Source organism: Balaenoptera acutorostrata, chromosome 1 (assembly GCF_949987535.1).
Source record: "Balaenoptera acutorostrata chromosome 1, mBalAcu1.1, whole genome shotgun sequence".
NCBI classification, from domain to species: domain Eukaryota; kingdom Metazoa; phylum Chordata; class Mammalia; order Artiodactyla; family Balaenopteridae; genus Balaenoptera; species Balaenoptera acutorostrata.
In genome coordinates, this window is record NC_080064.1 from 622,694 (window position 1) to 642,314 (window position 19,621).

The window sequence follows — 19,621 nt, forward strand, 5'->3', positions numbered from 1 at the left end:
AAGCCCAGGCGCAGGCGCGGGAGCGGCTGGGGGGGGGGGCGTGACCAGGCTGGGTGCGCGGGCGCGCGCAGGCGCAGCCCCATGTGCCGTCCCAGTCCGCCTGGCGCTCCGCGGCGTCCGGTTCCGCCTGGCCCTCCGCCTGCCCCGATGCCGGGTCCGGCCTGGCCATGGGCGCGGGCTCAGTGCGGGCGCGCTACCTCGTGTACTTCCAGTATTTGGGCACGGACTTTAAGTACGTTCTCTGGGCCTCCCACCCGTGCCCGCAATCCCCTCGTGTAGCCCGGCGCCGCGGGGAGCACGCGAGCTCGAGCCGGAGAGCAGCCGACGGCCGGCGCCCGAGGGGTTGGAGGGAGCTAAGTTTAGGGCCCGCACCTCCGGCCTCGGGCCCCGGCCTTCCGGGGATGGAACGGCCGCCTTTGGCCGCAGAAGACGGGACGGGCGGGGTCCGGGGCGGGGCGGGGCGGCCTTGCGCGCTAACCTCCGCCCGCCCTGCCCACAGCGGGGTCGCGGCAGTCAGGGGCGCCCAGCACGCCATCGGAGTCCAGAACTACCTGGAGGTGAGCTCCGCCGGCCCGCGCCAGGGAGGGGGGAGGGAGGAGGGCGACCCGGGGGAGGGGCAGATGGGAGCCCCGCCCGCGGCCTCTGTGCGTCCCCCACCCCCCTCAGGAGGCCGCAGAGCGGCTGAACTCGGTGGTGCCGGTAAAGTTCACTATCTCCAGCCGCACGGATGCTGGGGTCCATGCCCTGAGCAACGCGGCGCACCTGGACGTCCAGCGCCGCTCAGGCCTGCCCCCCTTCTCCCCTGAAGTCCTGATGGAAGCCCTCAACACCCACCTGAGGCACCCGGCCATCCGGTAAGCACCTCTCTGCTCTCCCGGAACTCGTCCACTATGGTGGAGGCGGGAGGTGAAGAAGGACTCTGTATCTGGACAGAACTCCTTGGGGGTGATGGCAGAGATGCCAGGGTGTCACATGGACGGGGAGCGGGTTATTCCTGGCCTTGTTCCCACAGGGTACTGCGGGCCTTCCGTGTGCCCAGCCACTTCCATGCCCGCCACGCAGCCACGTCCAGGACCTACCTGTACCGCCTGGTTACCGGCTGCCGCAGGCCTGACCAGCTGCCCGTGTTTGAACGAAACCGGTGCTGGGCGCTTCGGGCTGAGTGAGTGGGTGTGAAAGTGAGCCTGAGGGGCTTGCCAGGCTCGCCTGGCCGGCCATTCGCTCCTGACCACTCACCTGGCTCCCTGCAGCTGCTTAGACGTGGCTGCCATGCGGGAGGCCGCCCAGCACCTCCTGGGGACACATGATTTCAGGGCCTTCCAGTCGGCGGGCAGCCCGGCCACCAGCCCAGTGCGCACCCTGCGCCGAGCCTCCGTGTCCCCCGACCCTGCCGGCAGCCCCTTTGTCCTCCCCGAGGAGAGCAGGTGAGAAGGGCAGCCTACACTCTGGTCTGGAGGCTGCAAAGGCTGGATTTAGTTCCGGCACCTTCCCTGGTGGTGCACTGGGGGCTCCCTGGGCACCCGTCCAGCCTTGGGGGAGAAGGAGGTGCCGGTCAGCCGAGTGGTGTGGCCCCAACACCTGTGAGCCTGCAGCTGTGCCCTCCCCTGGGCTAGGGTCCTGCCAGGCCGGGGGGGCAGAGGGCAGAGAAGGCTGCCTGCCCTGCCGAGAGCTCACTGCCCCGTGGATGGATCCAGGTGGAAAGACTCCACTGGGGGAGAAGCACCAGGCCAGTGGTTCGGGCCCAGGCTGGCAGGGGGTTGGTTCCACTGCCCCCAGCTCTGTCCCAGGGGCCTCCGGCCAGACCGCAGCTACTGACTTCCAGAGCCTTCCCACTTAGGCCCAGCACTGAAGGGAGGAGGAACTTTGCACAGCCAGCTTCCAAGCCTCCCACTCCTGCTAAAGAGCCCAAGCCTCAGGGCCTGAGTCCCTGGGAGAGGAGCTGGCCACACCACCTCCCTCGCCGCCCCCGAGCCCACGCCAGGACCTCGGCGTCCTCCTGCAGCCAAGACCCCGGAGGCGCTGCTGTCCCCGCTCCCAAGCAGCAGTCCTCTGGCTTTAGTCTCCCTTCCACCGGTTTCATCTACAAGGGGTTGGGAGGGAGTAGGTGGGGCCCCTGGGGTGGGACGCGGGGAGACCACACTGGAGGGTTGAGGCTGCCCTGAGGCCCAGACCTCATGGGCGCCTGTGTCCCCAGGCAGTTGCGGTTCTGGAGCCTGGAGTTTGAGAGCCAGTCCTTCCTATACAGACAGGTGGGCTGTGTCCTGGGGCCCTGCCGGGGGTGGGGCCTGGGGCTCAGGTGGCTGCAGCAGTCTTCACCTTGGGTCACAGGTGCGGAGAATGACATCTGTGCTGGTGGCCGTGGGGCTGGGGGCTTTGATGCCTGCTCAGGTGAAGGTGATTCTGGAAAGCCAGGACCCCCTGGGCAGGCACCAGAGCCGTGTGGCTCCCGCCCACGGCTTGTTCCTGAAGGCGGTGCTCTACGAGGGCTTCGGTAAGAGGTGGTGGCGTGGAGAGGCCCCGGCTTGTGCCCTGTTGACTGACGGCCCCCTCCCAAGGCTGAGTCCTTGCCGCGGGAGGGGCTCTCAGTGGCAGTGCTGTCCCAGCAGCTGGGACTCCAGCCTGTGGCCAAGAGGAAAGCCAGAGCCCAGCAGCCCAAGCCCCAGCCTGGCCCTGTGGGGAGGGAGGCTGAGAGGGCGTTCCAGAAGGCAGCAGAGGGTAGAGAGGGGCTTGAACTCTGGGGCGAAGGCAGGGGGCTCTGCAGTCCTGCTGAAGGCTCTGGCCTGGCCCCTGCAGAGACTGTCACGCCCCCAGGATGACCTGGGGTCTGTTCACAGGTCCTGCCTCTATGTGCCCTCAGAGTCCACAGCACGGAGGTCACAGGTGACCCCCTGATACGCAGCAAGGTCAGGGCAGCTGTGGCACACTAGGCCCAGCTGCTGGACGCTCCCAGCTCTGTACACCACCGTGCATCACACACAGACCACAGCAGGCCCCACGCCTCCTGTCAGCCTGGACCTGCCACAAGTCCCCGCCTGCCCGGGTGGGCTGCCAGAGGTGGGGTGCAGGAGACAAGCGCAAGCACCGGAAAGCGAGACACCCAAACAGCCTGTGGTGGTTTTTACTGGAAATCACCCCGGGAGCCCCCCCCCCATTTCCTGGGAGCCCAGGAGCAGAAATAAAAAGTGAAAAGCCCCCCAGGTCCGTTTCTTTCTTCAGCCAAAAGCAGCCACTCGGCAGGTGTGTGGCACTGTGGTCTCTGCACAGATGAGGGTTGTAGCCAGCTGTGGGCTCCACACCCGAGGACACAGGGAAGACCCAGGGTGCACACGGTCCTGGCAGCGGGGCCTCAGCTGGCCTGGGGCAGGCCCTTCTTGAGCAGAGACGTGAGATAGCTTCCCAGCTCCTCGTCCTACAGCCACAGGCAAGAGGGGCCGTTGGTCCAGGTGAGGCAGCCCAGGGTAACGGGGTGACCCCACCAGTCCCTCACCTTACCTGGTAGGTCCAGGAGACCAGCAGCACCTTGGTGCCTGGGTCCTCCGAGTGGGCAGCGGCCTGAATGAGGATGGACTCCACGGTCACGGAGCCGTCAGGAAGGTGCTGCACGCAGTGGTCCTTGAGGACGCTGCGGGGAGGCGCGGGGAGGCACGGTGAGCCCTGCCCGGCGCCCCGCCCCCCGGGTCCGGAAGGCGCGGCCGCAGCGTCTACCTCTTCAGGTGGCTGTACACGCGCACGGCTGTCTCCTGCTCTTTGCGCGTGTCGTGCAGGTGCACACGGCAGGTGAAGCGCAGCTGGTGCTCGGCCAGGCCCAGCTCCTTGAGGGCCTGCTCTGAGGACACGAGCCGGAAGTTCTGTGGGGCAAGGGCAGGTCAGGCACAGCGGGGGCGGCCCCCACCACCCCCAGTGATGGTTGGCACTCACACTGTCCTTCATGATCAGGGTGCCATGCAAGAGCCGGGGCTTCTTGGCGTCAGGGAGCAGCCCTGTGGGGAAGGGGCAGCGGTCGGAGCTGTCAGCGGGGCCCCCTGCCCAGCAGCCGCCCCGCCCCCGCTCAGCGGGCCCTGCCGCTCACCCTGCGCCATCTCCCGCTTCAGCAGCCCCAGCGAGACGCCCACGGGGATGCTGGGGCTCGTGGGCAGCGTCACCGTCTCGCCGTTGGCCGGCATGTAGCAGCTGACCCCTGGGCCAGGGTGTGGAGAGAACCTCAGTCCAGGCTGGCGGGCCCCGCCTGCACCAACCCTGCCCGCATACCCTCCGTATCACCCAGCCCGCCCTGGCCTGGGCTGCCTACGGAATTCCTGCTCGATCTTCTGCTTCAGAAACTCCATCTTCTTGGCCTCGCCGTGCACCAACAGCACGTTCTCCGGCTCCGCCTGACCCACCAGCTGCATGATGCCCTTGGCGTCCGCGTGGGCGCTGAAGGACATGTACTCCACCTGCATCTTGACCTCCAGCTGCGGCATCACGGCAGGCAAGCCATCAGCACAGGCGGTGGCTCCGAGGGCCGCCCCCCACCCCCCCAAAGAGGGTCCACAGAGCTGGTGAGGGAGGGTGAGGACTCACCACCTGCCGCCCCTCCATCTCCAGCTTGCGCTGCCCGCTGAGGATCTTGTGGCCCACGGTGCCCTGCACGCAGTAGCCGGGCATGATGACCTGCAGGAGGGATGGACGGACGAGCAGCTCCCCTGCACCCCCTGCCTACCACCTCGGGGCTTCCTCCCGGGACGCTCCCCCCACCCGGCCCTCTGCCCACCTGAACCCAAACCCTTGGGGGAGGCCCCTCCCCCTTCCAGGCCCCACTGCAGACCAAGGCAGGCTCAGGGGTCTCGGCACAAGCCCGCCCAGGCCTGACCCCCATGATGGCTACTCAGGAAGCTGGGGGCTTTCTTGCCTGGTGCAGACGGGCCAAGACACAGCAAGAGTCTGAGCCTGGGTCCGACACCAGTCCCCACGGTACCAAGCCTCCTCCTCCTCCTCCTGACAGCAGCAACGTCCCCCCAACCAGGGGGAGCCCCTGCCCCTCAACCTCGCCAGCCCTCCAGGGAACCGGCCCTGGAGCCCAGGCCCCTCACCATGTTCTTCTCGTTCCCTGCCCACTTCCTGAAGATCTGTAGGGACTGGCCGGCATGCAGCATCCCCGGGGTGGCAAACACGACCTTTGGGGCAGGTGTGGGGACAGTCAGGGTATCAGATGCCCCCCTGCCCTCAGCCTTCTGACTGCTGGTCTTCCCGGCACAGAGGCGCCCCGCTCCCCTGCGCGACTTGCTGGCAGGGCCCCGGCCCAGCAGAACCCCACCCCCAGCCGGCACTGGGCCGCACCATGGGGCCCGGGCTGTCGGCAAACGCCCGATCGAAGGCCTTGATGTGCTTGAACTCAAACATGTTCCTCTGCACAAAGGTCTTCCGGATCTTCTGGTTGGTCCAGGGGATGAAGAGCTTGTAGTAGTGGTTGGCCTTCTCCGTCAGGCCCGTGGAGAAGTAGATGGGGGCCTTCAGGTCCATGCGCTCCCTGTGGAGGACGGGGCTGGTGGGGAGGCTGCGGGGCAGGGCTGGCCTGCAGCCCCCATGTGCCCTCAGCCTGGGCTGGGTCCAGTGCCAGGAAGGGCGCTCCCCACCCTCTCTCACCCCACAGCCAGCAGGGCAGGGCCTCCAGAAACCGTCCCGGCCACACCTACCAGAAGGTCTCCAACAGGATGCAGAGCTCCTGAGCACGGCCCAGCGCAAACACGGGGATCAGCACCTGCGGGGGGTGGGGGTGGGGGTGGGGGTGGGGGTGGGAGGCCAGCTCGGGAGAAACCCCTGGCCACACCGCCCAGCCATCGAGTCCACAGCTGTGCACACTGGCGGACAGTTGCTCCCTGTGGCCACCTTCTGAGAAGACCAGCCCTGCCAGCAGCTCTGATGGCCGGAGGCCCCATGCAGACTGCGGGCAGCCCCCCACATTCTGTCCCAGCACAGCCTGCCCAAAAGTGACGATGGTGGACGCTCTGGATTGGGATCTGAGACACGAGCGGTAGATGAGCCCCCGCTAAAGGGTCTTCAGGGGAATTTGTCTTCCCAGTGCTGAGCAAACCTTCCTCTCTCTATGCCCAGAACACAGCACCCCTGCCCCTGACCACATGCCGGGGCAGCCGAAAGACCCGTGCAGCGTGGCCAGAGGCACATAGCCAGCCCCGCCTGGGGCACCCGCCGCCCACCAGCTACCTTCCCGCCACGCTCCACGGTCTCATGGACCTTCTTTAGGAAGTCTCGCTCCCGGCAGCGCTTAGAGTCTCGGATGGTGGTGGCGTACGTGGATTCTGTGATGAGCAGGTTGGGGCGGCACTTGTCAATCCAGGCGGCTCTAGAACACAGCGGGGTGTGGCCAGAGTGGACAGTCCACACGGTGGCGAGGCTGTACACAGCCATGGCCCTCCTGGACCCTCCAGCAGGCAGCCTGCCTCCTCTGCACAGGCCCAGGCCACCGTCGAATGACACAGGCAGCACTTGAGGGGACAGGAGAACACCCGGGGACAATGACCCGCAGACGGCTCCGGAAGCCAGCACATCCCTCAGGGTCGCTATACCCCTGGGGGGACCCGCCCAATAGGATGAAACAAATGTACTGGCCTACTTACCCCAAATGCCGGTCTGGGGTCATGTTATAATCCCCCTGGCAAAGAATGTGGCAATGAGGAGGGTGCCTCCTTCCTCTGCCCGGCCAGCCAGCCCTTCCTGTGCCCCGAGTGCTTCCACTGACCGTGTACACCACAGACTCTGAGCCCACTTTAATCTGGAACATGGCCGCCCCCAGCACGTGGCCCGCATAGTAAGCCTTGATTTCCAGCTCATCGTCCACCTACAGAGAAGAGGGCTGACCTCAGGTCTGCAGGCTGTGCCGAGCAGAGGGCAGAGGGGCAGGGAGGTGGAGCCTGGGGCAGTGGTGGGTGCAAGTTGATGACATCATTCTAGCCTTTCATCATCCCTGTTTTTTCATACACGACATCCAGTTCTCAATCAAAAGCAGACACAAGAGATGAGACAATAGGGATGGAAAGAAGAGGAACAACAGTCCAGAGAAGCAGATTCAGGGCTCCTGGAGTTTTCAGACACAGGCTTTAAAAGGATTGTGATTAAAATCTTCAGAGAGAGAAAGAATTAAGAATGTTGGCAAAAAACTAGAAACTATTAAAAACAGTGGAAACTGTAAAACCAGAAACTATAATAACCCAAGTTAAGGATTCAAAAGAGCCATACTATCCCAGGCAACCTATATATTCAATGTAATCCTTATCAAAATACCAGTGGCATTTTTCACAGAACTGAAACAAATAATTTTAAAATTTGTGTGGAAACACAAAAGATGCCAAATAGCCACAAGAATCCTAACAAAAAACGGAGCTGAAGGAATCACGCTCCCTGACTTTATACTACAAAGCTACAGTCATCAAAACTGCATGGTAAAGGAAATTGGAGCTGGAACAATCAGGCTCCCTGACTTCAGAGTATATATACTACAAAGCTACAGTAATCAAAATAGTATGGTACTGGCACAAAAACAGAAATATAGATCAATGGAACAGGACAGAAAGCCCAGGAATAAACCCACGCACCTATGGTCAATTAATCTATGACAAAAGAGGCAAGAATATACAATGGAGAAAAGACAGTTTCTTCAATAAATAGTGCTAGGAAAACTGGACAGCTACATATAAAAGAATGAAATTAGAACATTCTCTAACACCATACACGAAAATAAACTCAAAATGGATTAAAGACCTAAATGTAAGACCAAATACTATAAAACTCCTAGAAGAAAACATAGGCAGAACACTCTGACATAAATAGCAAAGGTATTTTTTTTGGATCCACCTCCTACAGTAATGGAAATAAAAACAAACAAATGGAACCTAATTAAATTAAAAGCTTTTGCACAGGGACTTCCCTGATGGCACAGTGGTTTAGAATCCGAGCTCCCAATGCAGGGGGCCTGGGTTTGATCCCTGATCAGGGAACTAGACCCCACATGCATGCCGCAACTAAGAGTTTGCATGCCACAACTAAGGAGCCCGCTGGCCACAACTAAGGAGCACACGTGCTGCAACTAAGGAGCAGGCGAGCCACATCTAAGGAGCCCACCGGCCGCGACTAAGACCAGGTGCAACCAAATAAATAAATAAATAAAATATATATATTTAAAAACACAGAAATGCAAATCAAAACTACAATGAGAGGGGCTTCCCTGGTGGCTCAGTAGTTAAGAATCCACCTGCCAATGAAGGGGACACGGGTTCGAGCCCTGGTCTGGGAAGATCCCACATGCCGTGGAGCAACTAAGCCCATGTGCCACAACTACTGAGCCTGCGCTCTAGAGCCCGCGAGCCACAAATACTGAGCCCACGTGCCACAACTACTGAAGCCCATGCGCCTAGAGCCCGTGCTCCAGAACAAGAGAAGCCATGGTAATGAAAGGCCTGCGCACCTCAACGAAAAGTAGCCCCTGCTCGCCGCAACTAGAGAAAACCCGCACATAGCAACGAAAACCCAAAGCAACCAAAAATAAAATAAATAAATAAATTCTAAAAAATTAAAAATAAAAACAATGAGGTACCACCTCACACTGGTCAAAATGGTCATCATCAAAAAGTCTACAAATAATAAACGCTGGAGAGGGTGTGGAGAAAAGGGAACCGTCCTACACTGTTGGTGGGAATGTAAAATGGTGCAGCCACTACAGAGAACAGTATGGAGATTCCTCAAAAAACTAAAAATAGAGTTGCCATATGATTCTGCAACCCTACTCCTGGGCATATATCCAGAGAAAACCATTATTCGAAAAGATAAATGGACCCCAACGTTCACTGCAGTGCTATTTACGATAGCCAAGATATGGAAGCAACCTAAATGACCATCGACAAATGAATGGACAAAGAAGATGTGGTACAAGGACTTCCCTGGTGGTCCAGTGGTTAAGGATCCACCTGCCAATGCAGGGGACACGGGTTCGATCCCTGGTCCAGGAAGATCCCACATGCCGCGGAGCAACTTAAGCCCATGCGCCACAACTACTGAGCCTGCAAGCCACAGCTACTGTGCCCACGTGCCTAGAGCCTGTGCTCCGTAACAAGAGAAGCCCCTGCAATGAGAAGCTGACACACCGCAGTGATGAGTAGCCCCACTCACCACAATTAGAAAAAACCCGCATGGAGCAACAAAGACCCAGCGCAGCCGGGGCGGGGGAGAGAGAAAAAGGGACCTCCCTGGCGGTCCAGTGGTTAAGACTTCACCTTCCAGTGCAGGGGGTGTAGGTTCGATCCCTGGTCGGGGAGCTAAGATCCCACATGCCTCGTGGCTAAAGAACCAAAAACCATAAAAAACAGAAGCAATATTGTAACAAATTCAATAAAGACTTTAAAGATGTTCCACATCGAAAGAAAAACAATCTTAAAAAAAAAAAAAAGCTGTGGTACATATATACAGTGGAATAATACTCAGCCATTAAAAAAATGAAATCTTGCCATTTACAGCAACATGGATGGACTTGGAAGATATTATGCTAAGTGAAATAAGTCAGACAGAAAGACAAATACTGTATGATATCACTTATGTGTGAAATCTAAAAAATACAACAAACTAGTGAATGTAACAAAAAGGAAACAGAGTCACAGACGTAGAGAACAAACTACAAGTGGGGAGAAGGAGGAGAGGAAAGGCAAGACAGAGGTGGGGGATTAAGAGGTACAAGCTATTACACACAAAATAAGCTACGAGGATATACTGTATTACAGGGAATATAGCCAATATTTTATAGTAACTATAAATGGAGCATAACCTTTGAAACCTGTGAATCACTATGTTGTCCACCTATAACATATAATATTGTAAATCAATTATATATCAATTAAAAAAAAGAATTCAACAGACAAATTTAACAACCACTTACATATAATCAAAAAGAGAACTGACGAACTAAAATATCTAGTAGAGGCTATCCAGCATGAAGCACAGAAAGACAAAAGGACGATGAAGGCTCTGGAGAAGCAAGACCTACATTCGGCCTGGAGAGAGCAATGGGCAGACCCGGAGGCCTCAAACCTGAGCAGGCGCAACAGGACGAGAACAGGTGGGGCCAGCATAGCACCCCGCCGAAGTCCACAGGAAAGGACATAATCCCACAAGCAGCCAGAGAAAAGATTCTCTTCCAAACAGCAGATGGGAAGACACATTCAAAATACTGATAGTAAACGCTGCCCTAGAATTCCGAAGCTAAGGGGAAAAGTCTTCAACATTTGCAGACAAATAAAATTTGAGAGCATTCATCACCAGCAGATCCACAATGGTGTCCTTCATCCCAAATACAAAGTGAAGAACACAGGCAGCAGAGGGGAACAGCGGGAAAAGCAAACAGAGACGGCGCCTGGCAAATCTGACTTTACCAGCATCAGCGGTGAGGTCCCAGGGGTCTCGCATGCTGAGGGAATTAAAATACATGGAAACAAGAGCCAGAGAGTCAGGGGAGGAGTAAATGCATTTGAGGTGCTCTGAGGCTCTTGCATTGTCCAGGAAAGAGGCAAAAGCTCCAAGTACCTTAGAGCTGTGCTGTCATGGATGTGTTTTGTAATCTCTACCACTACAAAAATTATAAAACAATATTTAATTACTTACCAAATACAAGGAGAAATAGAGTTTTAAAAAGTCAATCCAGAAAAAGGCAATAAAGGAAATAAAGCATAGAACAGGCAGCACAAATAAGAAGCAAATGGCAGGAGGATACAGCTAAATCCCAAATATTACCCATACAGTCCAAACCCTCCACCTACAGGACCGGTTATCAGGCTGGATTAAACCCAAACTACTTAAAACGTGACGCAGAAAGAGAGAAAGTACAAAGATGGGAACGGAAGCCCCGTGCAAACGCTAACTAAAGGCGGGGGAGGGAGAACGGTGACCCGTTCACCAGAAAGGTGGGCTCAAAGGTAAGAGTGCCCTTGAGGAGAAATGCACTACTTCATCTCGACAAAAGGTTCAACCAGGATAAGATGACCCCAAATGTTAGACACGTGGTAACAAGCAAAACCCAGACTCTGAGGAGAAGCAGACAACTCCGCGAGCCTTGTGATAAATTTCTCCACATCTGAGGTCACTTTCCTGCCTCCTCGCTGGCCCGCGGACAACTGTCACCGAGCCACAGCCCACACTCCGGTCTGCGTCCCGCCCAGCCTGCCCCCCGCCCCGGCCCTGTCGTGCTCACGAGGCACAGGTGCCCTCTCCCGCCTCTTCAGTGCGCTCAAGCAGAGCCGGGGAGCAGCAGAGGCCCTGCCGAGTGCCGCATCCGCCTCCGGGCAGCTCCCCGCCGGCAACAAAGCGGGGTGGGGGGGGGGGGCCTGACCTGCACCGTCTGGTGGAGGTGGACGGCCACCACCTTCTTCATACAGTCCTTGATCATCTGGGACGTGAAGAAGTTGGCCTCGCCCTTCTTGTCAACGGCAATCTTGCGGTAGTCCTCCAGCAGGATGGGGCAGATCGCCTGGGTGGGCTGGGTCATGTAGATGGGCCCATCGTAGCCCACCATCTCACTGAAGTAGGGCAGCGCCCCGCAGTGGTCCAGGTGGAAGTGGCTAGGAAGCAACACGGGTCAGCCCGGAGCGCCCTCCGCACCTCCCCCCGGGGGGCACCCGTCCCCTCGCTCCTTGCTGGCTGAGGGCCTGCTGTGCATCAGACGCCGCGGAGCAAGAGGGAGCAAAGGGGACAGCGCGCTGTGGTCCTGGGACTCAGCGCCTGAGTGTCTAGTGATGCCACCAACAAGCCGTTACTCTGGGGTCAGCCTCACACTCCGGGGAGGAACAAGGAGGGGCTCAGGGGGACACATATCAGGCGTCGCCATTTGGGTGGGTGGGCGGGTCCTGGGGAAGGCGCCCACCTGATGATCACGCAGTCCAGGAAGTCAGTCAGCCGGCCGCTGCGGGTGATGTAAGAAAAGTCGGGGAAGCGCCTCTGTGGGGGGAGGGGAAGCGTCAGGATGCCACCGGGGCTCAGGAGACACTGGGACAGCTGGGGCTGCGGGCACGGCCCCCGGGGGTCAGGCTGAACCTGACCCCCACATCCCCACCCTGCAGGCCCACCGAGACCGCCAACGGCTCAGAGCCTCGGAGCGTGCAGGGAGGGGGTCAGCTGCCCAGCTGGTACCTGAGCCGGCAGCCCCGATCTGGTACAGACCGGCCCCGCGCCGGTGCCCCACCTTGCTCCCCTCTGTGGGTCAGAGCCTGAGACTCCGAGGCCCGGGTCCATGTTGGTCATGCCAGGGAGCAGGCTGGGTGGCAGCCGCCCGCCCGAGGGACTCACGTCGTCACTGAAGCCCATGTGCATCCCGCAATCCAGCATGACGTTCTTGCCCGCAATGGAGACCAGGATGCAGCTTCGGCCCACGTCCTGGCCAGCCCCTGAATGGGAGGACCGGTGAGAGGGGCCGCCACGCTCCTCTCCCCGCAACTGCCCCTGCGAGGATGGCCCCAGCCCCAAGGCCAAGGCCCAGCCGCCTGCTCCAGACCCCGAAAGGACCCTCTGGGCCCCGGCCCTGCAGAACTCTCTGCGGCTGCTGTGTGGACGACGTGTGAGGTGAGAAGCATTGCCACCTCTGCACACGGGCAAGGGAAACGCACAGGGAGGGGACAAGGCACCAAGGCCACCTTGGACCCTTCCCCATGGCGCCTCCCGCCCTCCAGCCGCGGGCCCTGCCACTCACCTCTCGCAGCAGGGGCCCACAGGCTAGAGGCCGGGAGCTGAGTAAGGGGTGCTGGACCGTGGTCCCAGCGCTCAAGAGAGGCAAGCCAGGGCTCCCTGGGGCCTCACCGCCCCTCCCGAAACCTTAGCTGGGGCCACAACTGAGCTGGGACCACCAGCCGCCTCCTGGTGGTGCCACTGCAGAGGGACACCGTGCGGCTTTAGCCCAGCCACGGGGAAACATGGCCCTAGCTGTTCAGCAATGACCAACTAGAGTGGCCGCAGTACAGACGCCCCACCACTGGGCCCCCTCAGGTACCCCCAGCCCAGACCTTAACCCGAATCCCATCCACAGTCCTGACCTCCAAGCCCTGCCCAGATGCTCCAGGCCCAGCGGGGCATATCCCGGCCACCTCATACGGCCATCTGTCACCTCCTCTAGGGTCTGGGGGCCCAGAAGGAAAGGGACACAGCCTCACAAGGCCCGATGACAGCAAATGACCTATTTTTCATCTTGGATCCTACAAGCCTCCCTCTGCAAGGAACCTTCTGAACCTTCTGTTAGCACCACATACACCAGGGTGACCAGGCCACCGCCCAAAGCGGGCTGCAGCTGGTCCTCAAGAAGCTTCAGTCACCTGTGACAACGGCAGGTGAGAGCAGCCACGAGCTTCACCTGTGTGCCTCAGGCAGCCCAGCCACAGACAGTGGCCTCGAGGTCTCTCACAGGCCTGCTGCCCCCACCAGGATGTGAGCTCCCTGAGGGCAGGGTCTCAGCCTGCTTCCTACTGCACCTCCAGCACCAAGCCATGCCCCGCTCAGAGGCACTGCAGATATGTGTGGGAGGGAGAAGGGCCGCCCCTCTTCACAGACAAGGATGTGAAGTCCCAGAAGTCACGGGATCCGCCCACGGCACATGACTCCTAAGCGTGGGGCCAGGGACAGTTTTCCGGACTCCGGAGCTCAGCTCTGAGGCACTGGCCGCCTGCTCCCAACAGGAACACCCACAACAATCCCAGGGAGTAAAGACAGTGGCCCAAACTGGGCAGGAGAGGTGGGGACAGAGCCTGGGACACACAGGAGGGTGGGAAGAAAACAAGGAGACACGTGGCCGCAGGGAGTTTAGGTTCCAGGTGGGGGGTGGGGTGTGTGTGTGTGTGTGTGTGTGTGTGTGTGTGTGTCTCCAAGAACACGGACAATTACCACCTAGATAAACTTGCATTCAGGGAGATCAGCGCCTCAGGGAAAAGTAAGGCAGGGAAGGGCACACAAACTTCCAGTCCTCCCAGAGAAGACAAATTCCGAGCAGGGTGGAGAGGGAGAGCTGGGATGAGAGGGGCAGCTGTGCAAAGGCCCTGTGGTGGGAGAGACCAAGGGGGTCGAGAGGCAGAAACTGGCAAAGGCAGATGGTGAAGCAGAAGTAGTTCTGCTCTGATGGTGCTGTGGCTGAGTGACCTTGGGGGCACACCCAGGTGCAGATCTGGGGTAGACGAAGCAGTAAAAAGATAGGACCATTCAAGAATGAGCGGTGACAGAGCAACTAAGCCCGTGCGCCACAACTACTGAGCCTGCGCTCTAGAGCCCGTGAGCCACAACTACTGAGTCCGTGTGCCACAACTACGGAAGCCCGCGTGCCTAGAACCCGTGCTCCACAACAAGAGAAGCCACCACAATGAGAAGCCCACGCACTGCAACCAAGAGTAGACCCCGCTCGCCACAACTAGAGAAAGCCCGCGCCCAACAATGAAGACCCAACGCAGTCAAATAAATAAATAATAAATAAATAAATAAATAAACAAACCTTAAAAAAAAAAAAGAGGATGAGCGGTGAGAAAGGGGCCACCTGGGAAAGAGTCAGGCTGGAAGGAGGATCCTGCAGAGGCCTCTGGAGAAGAACCAGGCGCGGGGAGAGCGCGGGGCTGAAGCAGCCAGAGGAGACCCGGAGCCAACAGCTAGGAGAGGCCGTGGGGGTGACGACACCTTTAGTGGGGTAGGATGTGCGCTGTGACCCAGCAGGCCAGGGGCAGGGGTGTTCACTGCAGCTGTCAACAGCTCAGTGTCCACGCTGGGGGCTGGGTGGGCTACTTTGAGGAGAGCTCACCACAAAAGAAAAGATGTGGAGCTGCGGGGGACATCCCTAGGAGAAGATGCTTCCAACACACGTCCAGGGCAGGGGGCAGGTTCCCGAAAAGCCCCTGGCACGTGTGCACGGAGACCCCCAGCTGTTTCTGATTCTGAGCGATCTTTCCTCCTTCGCACTGTTCTGTACTGTTTGAGCCTTTAAACTGTGCACTTACATCTTTTGCAAAAAGCAAAGTTTTGGGATGCTGTTTGTTTTTTTTTTTTAACGCTGCGGCGGTCAAGTAAAACAAGGGCTGACTTGGGGTGGACCGCAAACGGGTAAACGGGTAAACGGAGGCTGCAGGGAAGTGGGACGCGAGACAGATGGAGGAGGTGGAAGGGCAGGAAGTGGCGAGGATGCAGAAGCAGAAGAAAGGCGCCCTAAGCACCGGCTCCGGGCAGGGGGCCGCGCGCCGAGGACGACACGTCCCGGGGTCCCCGGCCCTCCGAGCCTCCCACCGGCCTTCTTCGGGCGCTCCTCCCCCGCCGCGCCGCACTCACCCAGGGGCGTGACCCTGATCTCGGGCATCCTGTCGGGCGCGCTCAGCGAGCCGGCGGGACCACCACTGCCTCACGAAACCCAGGCGCCTGCATCCCGGACGCCGCCATGCGCCTCCTACTCGCGGCGACGCACTGCGCAAGCGCAACCCCAAAGGCGCCAGCTTCCGGCGCGCCCGACGGAAACGCGGGCCCGCGCATCGGACCTTCTGATTGGGCGGCCGGCAGCCAATCCCGGGCGGTGGGACGGTGGCCGGGGGCGGGGCCGCGGCCTCCACGGCGGCTGCGCGGCGCAGGTGAGAGGCGGCGGTGCAGGTGAGAGGCGGCGGTGCAGGTGAGAGGCGGCGGCGCAGGTGAGCCGGACGCGATGGGGGTGAGCCGGCCACGGTGGGGTCGAGCTGGCGCTGGGGAAACCCAGCCCAACCGAACCGGGCGTGGGAGGGGGCGGCCGAGGACCCGGCTCCTGCGCTGGCCCGGACTCCGGGCCCCTGACCCATCCCTGGGCCTCAGCTGGAGCAGGACCCACCCGAGCCCCGGGTCCCAGCTCGGCGCCACCCGGAGCCCCCTTAGTAGGCGAGACTTGCAGAACTTCCCGGACAGGGCCCCGCTCCCACCCGCTGGGGCTGGGGTGCCGGAGGGTTGCCCCCTTTTTCCTGGGGTCCCTCAGCTTGGTGCCAGCCACAGGGCTCCGGTGCTCAGGCCGGCCTCAGGACGAGCCCTGACCTTGGGACCGTGGACTGCCCCGGGGGAGCCTTGGCGGCGCCCTGCATCACCTTCAGAGCTGGCAGGCTGCCCGCCCCCGGCCGCGCCGCCCCTGCCCTTCCTGTTGTTTCCAAGCTCTGAAAGGCTGCTGGCACCTCCTGTTGGCTGCTGGCTCAGGTTCTGGGCAGGAAGGCCAGGCCCACAGGATGTCTGGTGACCAGGAAGGTAGCCCTGAGGGCCTCAGAGGCCATCTGCTTGGTGGACAGAAGACTGAGGGCCTGAGAGAGGGTAGGGGTGTTCTGGAAACCTCCGGAGTGTTACCTCCCTGAGGCCAGGCCCGGCTGTCCCCCACACCTGAGGACAGGGTGAGCTCACCTCTGGGCACTCCACCCAGTGCCAGGCATGCGGCCGAGCCGTGGGGCCTGCAGGGCCTCAGCAGCACCTACTGGGCCCCATCAGATGCTCCCAGCAGCCTGGGTAGTGGGCAGGGAAGGGTGTGCGGGCCCATCTTCCCCAAAGATGTAGGACAGGATCTTAGAACAGTGCATGAATTGCTCACAGAGTGGAAGGCAGACCCTGCCCAGGCACACAAGTGTGCTCTCCTGGCTGAGCTTTCACCACACCTCGGGCGACCGGGCTCCCACAGTGCTCCCAGCACCAAGAGCACAGGGACCCTCATGCCGCCCAAAGTGGTGAGAGCTTGTCCTGGACATGAGGTGAGACACAGCTGAGTCCCCAGGGCCTGTCAGAGCCACACCACAGTGCAGGCCCCAGGCACCCAGGGAGGCAGGGGCTGAGGTGCCCAGCGGCACCCACTAACACTTGGGCACTTGGGTGTTTGTGGAGTGACTATATGAATGTCAGCAGAATCCAGAGCAGGCGTCTGGCCTGGGGCACTTCTGGACTCCCTGGGGCTGGGGGAGGGCCTGTGGTCCAGCTGCCCTTCTGTGTGGGATGGGCACAGTTACAGTAGGAGTGAGAAGACTCGTGTCTGTCCAACTGTCGGCAAATGCTGACCCCGCAGCCTCTGCTCTGGTTGTTGCGATGCAGCTTCAAGCAAGGAAGGGCGTGGCCCTCCGGCTTCAGCCCACAGTCTGTCTCTCCACGGTGCTTATCCTTTTACGTACTGTGTTGGACTTCCTGTCTTTGTTATTATCACACACACACGCATGCACACACACACACACCTGCCACTAGGATGTCGCCTCAGCGGGGCCGGGCTGTCGGTCTCACTCACAGTGCACTGGAGTGGGCGCCTGGCTCTGGGTGGGGACTCAGCACATACTTCTCCAGTTACTAGGAACAGACATACACTCAAGAGAGACAGACTATAAACAAGCAAGAAAACCTGAGCAGAGATGCCTCCCGCAAGTGAGACGTGGTAGTGGTTTGACAAGTCTGAGTGTCAGGGGGGCCGTGCTGAGAGCTGTGGGCCGTGTGCCTGGCAAAGGGCCTGGCTGGGCCAGGCCCATGTGTCTGCGAGTGTGTGACCCGAGCAGAGCAAGGTGGGCTCCAGGGGAGGAGGGGCTGGCCTGGGGATGGGGGTTACTGTGGGCTTTCACTGGGAGCAGTGGGGCCCCAGCTGTTTCTTTCCAGCTGCCCCTCCCTCCCTCCCCGAAGTAGCGGCCCAGGGAGGGAGCCTCCTCGCCGGGAGACGACCCACAGCCTGACTCCCTGTGTTTCAGCTCCTGCGGAAATGGATGACTTGGAGTCAGAGTTTAATCTGAAAGTCGTCCTGGTCAGTTTCAAGCAGTGTCTCAATGAGAAGGAAGAGGTGCTGCTGGACCACTACCTCGCCAGCTGGAGGGGGCTGGTCAGGTGCGTGCGAGGGCCTTCCCTGGCCACGCGTCCCACTTGCATCCCGCCGGCACTTGTAGGCACCTGCCGGCCCGGTGCTGGTCGGCTGTCCTCACTCGCGGCCCAGCCGGTGGGGGGCGCTCTCCCCCGCACCTGCAGCTGAGCGCCTGCCTCCCTCGCGCAGGTTCCTGAACAGCCTGGGCACCATCTTCTCGTTCATCTCCAAGGACGTGGTGGCGAAGCTGCAGATCATGGAGCAGCTGTGCGGTGGCCCCCAGCGGGAGCACTACGGCACCCTGCAGGCCATGGTGGCCTACGAGCTGGGCAGCCAGCTGGTGGACCTGGAGCGGCGCTCCCGCCACCCCGACTCGGGCTGCCGGACGGTGCTGCGGCTGCACCGCGCCCTGCACTGGCTGCAGCTCTTCCTGGAGGGCGTCCGCACCAGCCCCGAGGACGCGCGCACCGCCGCGCTCTGCACTGACTCTTACCACGCCTCGCTGGCCGCCTACCACCCCTGGATCATCCGCCGGGCCGTCACCGTGGCCTTCTGTGCACTGCCCACACGCAAGGTCTTCCTGGAAACCATGAACGTGGGGTCCCCCGAGCAGGCCGTGGAGATGCTGGGCGAGGCCCTGCCCTTCATTGAACGCGTCTACGACATCTCCCAGAGGCTCTACGCCGAGCACGCCCTGCTGGACCTACCCTAGGGGCTGGCGGGCCCAGGTGGGGTGGGCTTCCCCTAATCCAGAGCTGGGTGGGGGCAGCCGGGACCCATCAGTCCCACCGTGGAACTTTCTGGGTCCCCCTGTGAGCTGAGCTTGTCGGGAGCCACTCAGAGCCTCCAGCCACTGCAGACAGGCTTCACGGAGAAGGCAGACGCTGGCCGTCTGCTCCACGCCCGGCCTCTCCTTTGCCCGGGCATCTCATCTTTATCCTCAGCTCAGTTACACCCGTGTCCAGTCAGGCCTCTCCCGGGTGGATGAAGTGCAGGAAGCAGGCAGTGGGGGGCAGGATCAGGGTTCATGGAAAAGCTGCCCCTGCCTGGGGGTCAAGTCTGTGAGCTACGGGGAGTCATGGGGCCCAGGACGCAGTGTCTGCCCAGCTGGGCTGCCTTGGGCCCCTCTGTAACGGCTGGCTGTCCCCAGGACAGGGAGAGAGTCCTGGGCAGGGGTCAGCACTGCAGGCTTTCTCCCCGCCCATCGCCGCCTCCTCAGTCAGGGGCCCACGTGTCCTCGGCAGTGACAGCAGGACCTGAAGCCCCGAGGGAAGGCCTGCCCTGCTGCCACCGCCCTGCACACATGCCAGCGGCCACCTGCAGCCTAGAGTCTGCACAGCACAGCCCGAGAACCCCCAGGATCCCAGGACTCCTCTGGGCCAGTGCTGGCCTCTCCCTCCCCAGCATCCAGCGAGATGCCATGTTCCCTCTTCCCTGCCCCTTACTGCTCCATCCCTGTGGAGCTCAGGAGACCCAGGATGACATAGCACAAGGGAGGGGGCCTCGACCGCTTTGCCTCAGTGACAGGCTGGCAGGTGGCCACACCCAGCCCGGCCATCACCCAGTGCTTGGGGGCCTGGCCCCACCCGCTGCCTCTTCACTGTGAGGCCAGGACCTCAGGTGCCAAGGGGACATTATTCACCATGAAGCAAATGTACATAAGTGCAAGCTTTCAGGCACCCTTAGAAGCTGTAATACGGGTGATGGGTTTTCCAAAATAAATAAACTGCACTTAGCAGAACTACTGCTCTCCAGGACGGGGGTGTTGGGTGTGCCAGGCACCTGCTGCCAGGCAGTCAGGGCCGTGTCAAC

At 60.4% G+C, this 19,621-nt stretch overlaps 3 protein-coding genes across 5 annotated transcripts; 2 read left to right on the top strand and 1 right to left on the bottom strand.

Moving 5' to 3' along the window:
- Positions 1-5: 5 nt before the first annotated feature.
- Positions 6-3,192, top strand: PUSL1 (pseudouridine synthase like 1). The gene is given in 8 exon segments (XM_057544300.1): positions 6-232; positions 500-557; positions 667-854; positions 1,013-1,162; positions 1,251-1,424; positions 2,195-2,284; positions 2,286-2,491; positions 2,858-3,192. Coding segments are annotated over 8 exon segments (966 nt in total). The 5' UTR covers positions 6-167; the 3' UTR covers positions 2,893-3,192.
- On the bottom strand, positions 3,178-15,457 carry INTS11 (integrator complex subunit 11). Its single transcript, XM_057544292.1, has 17 exons — positions 15,319-15,457; positions 12,319-12,416; positions 11,897-11,970; positions 11,366-11,594; positions 6,737-6,835; positions 6,615-6,649; positions 6,202-6,340; positions 5,673-5,737; positions 5,317-5,506; positions 5,070-5,153; positions 4,561-4,650; positions 4,289-4,451; positions 4,070-4,177; positions 3,919-3,980; positions 3,706-3,848; positions 3,493-3,622; positions 3,178-3,409 (listed from the first exon to the last, which is right to left on the bottom strand). Exons 1-17 carry the CDS (start codon positions 15,344-15,346, stop codon positions 3,347-3,349), a joined length of 1,800 nt encoding a protein of 599 aa, XP_057400275.1. The 5' UTR covers positions 15,347-15,457; the 3' UTR covers positions 3,178-3,346.
- Positions 15,458-15,555: 98 nt separating this feature from the next.
- CPTP (ceramide-1-phosphate transfer protein) lies at positions 15,556-19,550 on the top strand. 3 transcript variants are annotated; one of them, XM_007166253.2, is made up of 3 exons: positions 15,556-15,649; positions 17,703-17,835; positions 17,999-19,550. In XM_007166253.2, exons 2-3 carry the CDS (start codon positions 17,714-17,716, stop codon positions 18,519-18,521), a joined length of 645 nt encoding a protein of 214 aa, XP_007166315.2. In that variant the 5' UTR covers positions 15,556-15,649; positions 17,703-17,713; the 3' UTR covers positions 18,522-19,550. The 3 variants fall into 3 exon arrangements, with proteins under 3 accessions (XP_007166315.2, XP_007166314.2, XP_028023773.2); XM_007166252.2 differs by having other exon boundaries at positions 15,569-15,668; XM_028167972.2 differs by having other exon boundaries at positions 15,575-15,688.
- Positions 19,551-19,621: the final 71 nt, after the last annotated feature.